The sequence below is a fragment of the Hipposideros armiger genome, unplaced genomic scaffold (genome assembly GCF_001890085.2).
Source record: "Hipposideros armiger isolate ML-2016 unplaced genomic scaffold, ASM189008v1 scaffold_293, whole genome shotgun sequence".
Lineage (NCBI taxonomy): Eukaryota > Metazoa > Chordata > Mammalia > Chiroptera > Hipposideridae > Hipposideros > Hipposideros armiger.
The window spans coordinates 1,262,171-1,270,045 of record NW_017731643.1 but is presented as its reverse complement, the minus strand read 5'-3'; the positions used below and the strand labels follow the sequence as shown (position 1 = coordinate 1,270,045).

Below are 7,875 nucleotides of genomic sequence, written 5' to 3'. Positions count from 1 at the left end.
AACAGACAAGTTGCTGTCGTTTTGTTCTTCAGTCTAGTTGTGGAGGACGTTGCTTCACTGTCCCAAGTTGGCACCATCATTGCGCTCTTCCCGGGTGAGGGAGATCGGTTGCAGGCTTCTGGACGGCTGCTGCTCATGCTGGCTGCTGGCTACACACGGTAGCCCATGGCAACCCACTGCAGCAGTGGCTACAGCCTACGCTGTCATGTAGGCGACTCACGGCAGCCCAGCTCCAGGTTGAGCTGTTGTTCAGCATCTTAGCTGTAGAGGGCAGTGTCACTGCCTCTCATATGTGGGATCCGAACCAGGGCCCTCTGGTGTCCCAAGCCAGCTCTTAACTAACGTGCTACTCTGCCGGCCCTGTGACCTCAGTTTAGATAAATCATTTAATCTCTCTTTGCTTGTATCACCATTTGTTGATGTTCATTCTTTCACTAAGTACATAGCGAGCACCTGCCCTATTCATGTAACTACACCAGGTGCTTTATCAGACATTCAGAGCTGACTAGAACGCTTACCTAGAGATTTCTCTGCTCTGTAAGTTTGTTTCACTGTCAGTAGCTTAACTACTTTAGGACTCAGATACTTTAAAATTACTGAAATTCCTTTATAGAACTAGTATTGGGCAGGGGAATATTGTACACTTGGTGTTAGCAGAATCCTTCTGTATTATAGTGGCTATAGAATCTCTTCTTTTATGATTTATATTCTGTTTACTTTGAAAAGGTTTTGATGTGGCTGCAATATGATAACAATAGGATTTGGGTGGGATTCTACTCTACAGTTATTTAGCATAGATCTGTCAGAATGTTTGGGTTTAATTGTTAAAAGTCACCAGCCGTCTGTTCTGTATTCCTTTCTCCCAGGTTACAATGCGCCGTATCTCTCAGTGTACAGCGAGAATGCGGTTGACATCTTTGATGTGAACTCCATGGAATGGATTCAGACTCTCCCACTCAAAAAGGTAATTTAACAGTAAAATAGGTCAAAGCAAACTAATGAGTGTAAGTAACACTAATATGACTATTTAGCTGTTTTTCACTGATTCAGCATTTTGTGGCATATGTAATTGATAACTTGGGACTTAGTTTAAGAGTAAAAAAATAAAAGCAAAAATCAGGCTGGTTAATTTTCTAGGTAGCTCTCAACACTATACTATTTTGATTACATATAAAGTATGATTATTATAGCAAACAACTAGAATATAACCCTACAACCTAAAGTGTCAGTGTTATCTTCCACTTTGGTTTAAGGAGCTCCAAGGGAGTGTATTATTCTTAATTATAACTGTTTTTCACATAATGGTATGCAATTTGAAATCCTGTGAGGACATATTTACAGGCTAGAAAAGTGATTAAAATTAGAACCAAACTGTGTTTAAGCATCTCATGATTAAAAAATAGAAAAGTTTCACGTATTCCTAATAAAACATATTTTCCTGTAATATTTCCCTATGATGAAGAGAATTTTTTCAAGTGGTATAGAACAGTTATTTTGCAAAAGTGAAGAGTAATAGTTTCATATAGATATATGTAGCATCTATCATTAGTTGGGGGCCAAGGCTTAAAAGAATAGGTTAAAGAAAGTAGCCAAAAACATATTTCAAAATCTTCCCCAATTTTAAACCACATCAGCAGTGAATAAAGCTCTTATAAATACTGCTGCATTATATAAAGCAAAATTTACAGTCCTCCAATTTGTAAATTTGAGCTGGTTACAATTACTTTTCCCTTTTATTTGCATTATGTAAAATTTCCAACATATATGAAGGAATATAGGAACTTTATGAAGCTTAATAATAAACTGATCACTAATGAACCTACCTGCTAACTTAAGAGCCAGAACATTACAAAAATACCTGTGTGTTTTCCCCTTATCCCATACTCCTGCCTCTTTCCAGGGAAAATCACTATCCCCAATGCTGTGTTCATCATTCCCTTTTCTTAAAAATCCAGAACTTTTGTACATTTAAATATTCCCAAACAATACATTGTTCAGTTCTGCTTGTGTTTGAGATTATAAAATGTTACGTTGTATGTCATCTGCGTGCATTTACTGTGTTTCTAAGTTTCCTCCATGTTGTTAAGTGTTGTTCATTGCTTTCCACTATATAAAATATTCTGTTGGGTGAATAGGTCATAATTTATCTCTTCTCTGATTAGCACATTTGAATTATTTCCTAGCTTTTTACTATCGTGAACATTGCTGCATATATTTTCTGGTGCATGTGTGCCACAGTTTCTTTAAGTCATGTGCCTAGGGACGGAATTGATAGGACATGGGGAATGCAAGTATTCAACTTTATAAAATAGTGTTATTTTCCAAAATAATTGTACCAATTGACAGTCCCATGCGCAAGCAGTATGTGAGAGTTTTTACTGACTCACATCCTCTCAACACTAGCCATTGTCAGAATCCATAGTTTTATAGCCATTATATATGATGATGCAGTGGTGTCTCATTGAAGTGTTCATTTCCATGTCCCTAATCAGCTGTATTGTTTATAATCTTTTTATGTTTCCTCTTCTGTGAAATGCCTGGTCATGTTTTTTGTTCATTTTTCTCTTTGGTCATCTTTTTCTTACATATTTATTGAAATTCTTTATATATTATAGATTCAGGGTTAATAATGGGTCTTTTATTTTTTCCCTGTTTGTGACCTTTCTAATAATTTTTATGGTGTTTTGATGAACACTTATTATAAAATAATAAATTATATTGTTTTGCTGACAATTTAGTGTTCTAAATTTTAATGTAGTTAAATATATCATTCTTATCCTTTAGGTTTATCTCTTTTCTGTTGTTTAAGAAACTACTACCTCAAGATCATAAAATTATGACCTTTATTTTCTTTCCAAACTCTGAAAGTTTTGCCTGTTACATTTATGTCTTTAATCCTTTTGCAGTTGATTTTTTGTGTATGGTGTGAAGTAGGGATTCAGTGTCATTTCTTCCATATAGATAACCAGTTGCTCCATCACTGTTTATTGGCAGTTCTTCCTCTGTGTTGTACAATTTTATCTCTCTCATATATGTACGTTTAGTTAAAATAAAATTCCTAAAGTAGCTGTGTTGATATATTAGTATAATCATTTGGTCAGTAATGGCTTTAAAAAGTCAAATTTAAGGTTTAAATGTATTTGTACTTTTTTTTGCCCAGAAGAGTCTTCCTTTAAAATGTTATCATTATAACTTTGTTCAAATTAGATAATTTTATACCTTTCCAGTCAGAATTAACGTTAATTGTTTGTTGATTTTCTGAGAGGGCTATGTTTTAAAGAGGAAGAGTAAGGATAAATTAAAATTCTTAATAGTTTGTGCTTTATAGATAGACCAAAAGTCTTATGATTTAATACTTGAAAGTTTTGTTGAAGTACTAATTTTGTTTTTTATTATTTTAGGTTCGACCCTTAAACAGTGAAGGATCATTAAATCTTTTAGGGTTGGAGACAATTAGATTAATATATTTCAAAAATAAGATGGCAGGTAAGAAAATGCACATGACTAGGATAGCTTCAATGGAAATATTCTCTGTAAGCTGACTGCCTGAAGATAATAAGTTGCAGAGCTCAGATTTAAACCCAGGTGTATCTTAAAGTCTGTGATCTTGGCCTCTGTCATACTCTCGCAATATACTAAGATAAACTACTGGACAAAAAGCCATTTTGTTTAGGCTTGCATAGCTATATAAGCAAAATATTTGTTTCTAACCTACCTTATTATTTTTTTGTGGAGTACTGAGGTAAGTAGAGAAAGTATAGCTGGATATTTCCTCTGTGCTTTTAATACTGTGGAACCTATCCAAGATTTGTAGCACTAAAATTATGAAAATTCATCCAGAGTTCCAATTTGGGACTTTCAGAATACATCTTCTGCCAGAGCATAGGGTTTAGAACTTCTGACGTGCTAATGACAACATGAGCAACAGATAACAACAGGGAAGAAAGCAAAGTCACAGGAGTGTCCAGAATCAGGAGGGGGAATGGGGACCCTGGGAGTGACAGAGAGAAGGGCAGTGTTCAGAGCAGTGAGCTGAGTCCTGGCCAGGGAGACTGTCTACATGTAACTAAACAAGGGAGCTGCTTGCCAGCCAGTGTGCCTGGCTGGTTAAAACCTCACTTTCAACAGATATAATGCTCTCTTCTATATAATAGTTATTCTCATGTCTTAGCAACAAATTTCTGCATGACAGAGGTATTCATAAATTGACAATCTTTTGTGGTGGATCCATTTAATGAAGATGTCCTTATGGTACAATATGTAATTAAAATAATTTAAATTGACTTAAATGTAAGTGAAAACATTGTCATCAAGAGAACACATTAAAATGTGTATACCAGTTATCTCTGGGTAGTGGGATTATCATCTTGTTTATGCTTTTCTTGTTTCCCCCGTATTCTTCCAATACATTTGTATATTCTGCTATCAAAAAAACCCATCAAAGGTTTGTTACTTTGTTTGTCTTAATACTAAAATACACGCGTAAAATTGCTTGGCCTCAGATTTGTTGCTCTGGTAACCCTGCTGGCCCTGTTGGTGTCTGGGTGTGCAGACTGGTGAGTGTAGAAGCTCTTTGCCAAGAGGATATTCCAGTGCGACTTGAGAAAGGATAGTCAGGTTTTAGAAACGGTGGCCATTCATGAAGCCAATGAAGCAAGCTTTAGCGCCTTCATTTTCAAGACCCTGCACTTAAAAGTTTGTACCTGTTTCTTAGATTAACTCCACGTATTTGTTCAAGACTGAATCTGTCCTGCTCTCACTGTGTGTGGCCCTGATGATCATAGAATATGTCCATTACCCAGCTTGTGTCTCTGGCATAAAACCCATTCCAGCTTGTCTTTTCCTGTGCTCTCATCATCCTACTCGAGGCTACAAGTGAAGGTGGAGCTTGGACAGGGAAGACCTGTCTTGTCCTTTGTGCAGAGAGGGAAATCCTGTTTCCTAGAGAGCCTTGCTTTTTCTTTGTCTCGCTTTCTCCTTCATCTCTTAGGAGCTCAAAGTGCTCCTCCAGCCCTCAGGCTGCCCAAAATCTCCCACGGCCACTGTATCTCCCCAAGACCTGCTTTCTCCTCACAGGGCTCAAATTCCAAGGTTTCATGTTTGCATCTACTTAAAAAATTCTGCCCTTTTCACATGTGTCGTTAGGAAAACAATCTCATTACGCTGCAACACTGTGATAGTGAGAAAAGGTTGCTTTTTTTACCAGTCGTCTTACTTCGGCCTGCCTTACTGGGCCTATTTGGCTTCTTCCCACCTCCTTTTTCTCACTCAGCTTTTTGGGTCTTAAAAACTTGTAAAGATTGGCATTTCTCTTTCTCCTGATCTTATTTAGAGAATGCATCCATCATGTTGTGTAGGCACAGGTATCTATTTTAGAGTATGTTCACATATCCCAGCATGTTTTGGGAGCCCTTGGCTGATAGTTTTGTTTATTTCTAGGAATTAAAATTGAAATTGAGTAAGATGGGTACTGGGTTGCTAGATAGATATGAGGAAGTACCACCTGCCCCCAAGATCACAATAGAAATAGTGACAGATTCTTGCCTTTAGTAAAGGAAGCTGGTTGGAACACAATTCCTTTTCCTTGCTGTGCATCTCGCAGGTTGGATCTTGCAAAGGGAATATTTGAACATGTAAAAATAATTTTCATTATTATTTACATGGACAGTTTACCATTTATGCCCGATTACTATGCAGGTTAGCAATAGGAGCTTTTCAACACCCTGAGCCATTGAAACCAGCACCTGGGAAGGAGAGAGAAAATAGTGTAGAGATATTGGGAGTGGGGCAGCCAGAGGAACCGGACGCCAGGGCAGCTACAGTTGTCTTTTTTTCTTCTAGAAAAATTGTGCCATTTTATGTTTATAATCAAATAAAAGTGAAAATACACTTTTAAGCTATGTTTAATTTCAGCATATATCTGCTTATATGTGTTCTCGAAAATTTTTGGTTATTTACTATGATCATCAACACACAACTTTTAAAAAGCAGGATTGCATATACTATACTTACACAATGGATTAACAGTTATACTGTCTAGATATTAATGGATAAAAAGCATTTTAGCACTTTAAAGAACATCATTGTTTTTTGTATTCTTTTAACAGAAGGGGATGAACTGGTAGTTCCTGAAACATCAGATAATAGTCGGAAACAAATGGTTAGAAATATTAACAATAAGCGGCGTTATTCCTTCAGAGTCCCAGAAGAGGAAAGGATGCAACAGAGGAGGTAGATACTTAATTTATACAATCATCCATACATGCTCGTAGCATTGGAAGGACTATTTGGTGATAATACTATATTTGATCTGGGAGGAAAATTTGGTCTCTGAAAATTTGTCATTCATCTGTGGGGTTAAACACTGCAACAGTGAATGTACTTCTCAGTGTGATTTTAATGACCGCTCTCCAAGTTGTAAGAGTAAACTTGATAAAAGTACCATATTTTGATTCACTTCTCTGTGTATGTGGAGTAGTTACAATTTTTAGAATGTGAGCCTTTCTATAATATAAACATAGAATGTATCTGTGCATAATAGTGAAGCTGTAAGAACTTCAGATTAACTATTCCCTTTATGGGCAAACAGAAATAACCTTGTAGTATTTCTAGTTCTATATAAAACTAATTCTTAAGCGTTATCAGTTATTTTAAGAGACATAGATAAAATGGTCAGAATTATCTGTAAAATAGAGGAGAGCTTCTTTAAGATCTGTGACTGAAAGAACCCTCTATTTTCCCCACCCAAAATCAGAAGATCTTTTATTTAAAATGTAAAACGAATCTTCTAAGTAAAATTTTAATTGACTATATTCGTTATTTTAATTCTATTCTTATTAACATGACTTCACAGTTTATTTTTATGACAAAATAAAATATCCTTAATTTGTTTCTGAAGTTACCTAGATTGATCACGAAAAAGTGTCTAAAGAGGTATTTTCTCTTACAGAGAGATGCTACGAGATCCTGAAATGAGAAATAAATTAATTTCTAACCCAACTAACTTTAACCACATAGCACACATGGGTCCAGGAGATGGAATACAGATCCTAAAAGACTTACCCATGGTAAGAGAAACGAAAAGTGAATGTCAATGTGAATTGGGGCTAAAAGTGGGGTGGGGGGAGGAAAGTATGTGTGAGCACGCGCTTAAATACATGTAAGACTTAAAAGGATATATTACGATAATGAGGAAATGTTTATCTCAGTATATCATATGTGTAAGGTGCATGACGACATACCTGATGAGAACACACACAATGTAGACATCTATCAAAAACCGAACATACCAAGTTCTCATGTAGTTGCATGCCCTATAAACTTCTCCCATACCTAAGTTACTGTTGTTGGTGGAATAAACAGCCAGGTTTGAAGAGGATCTGTACCAAGATTCAGAACTTGGTTACCAAATCACTAAAACTGCCCTAGCTTTTTGGCCCAGTTTTTAATGTTCCTTCCATTCCTTTTATATTTTCTTACCATGTAAGTACTTTCGTATTTCCAGGACCAGAAGTTGGTGTAAATTTTTGAAACCTGTTCACCTATACATGTAGTATTGCATCAAAGGTCTTATGTGTCTGAATCCCTGTTCTTCACAGTCTTATTTTATTTTCACCTGACTTTCTTCCTTTCACTAGCGAAGGACATACAAGCTGGGGTTTTTCATAGGCATCCATTTAATCATCTGGCAAATATTTCTTGATATACTGTCTGCCCAGAACCGTGCTTGTCTTGGGGTAGACATTGGTAAACAAAACAATAATGTGCATGTCTGAAAAAAAAAAATAATATGCATGTCTGTACCTGTGTTGTGTGTGTGTGTGTGTGTATATATATATATGTGTGTGTGTATATATATATATATATATATATATA

At 36.1% G+C, this 7,875-nt stretch overlaps 1 protein-coding gene across 1 annotated transcript in view; it reads left to right on the top strand.

The window, feature by feature from the left end:
- Nucleotides 1–7,875, top strand: part of CDC42BPA (CDC42 binding protein kinase alpha) — a 156,114-nt gene that overhangs the window by 135,836 nt on the left and 12,403 nt on the right. The window contains exons 33-36 of the mRNA XM_019659017.1: nt 867–964; nt 3,402–3,486; nt 6,108–6,231; nt 6,950–7,067. Coding sequence (XP_019514562.1) covers nt 867–964; nt 3,402–3,486; nt 6,108–6,231; nt 6,950–7,067 — 425 coding nt within the window. The remainder of the gene's footprint in view (nt 1–866; nt 965–3,401; nt 3,487–6,107; nt 6,232–6,949; nt 7,068–7,875) is intronic.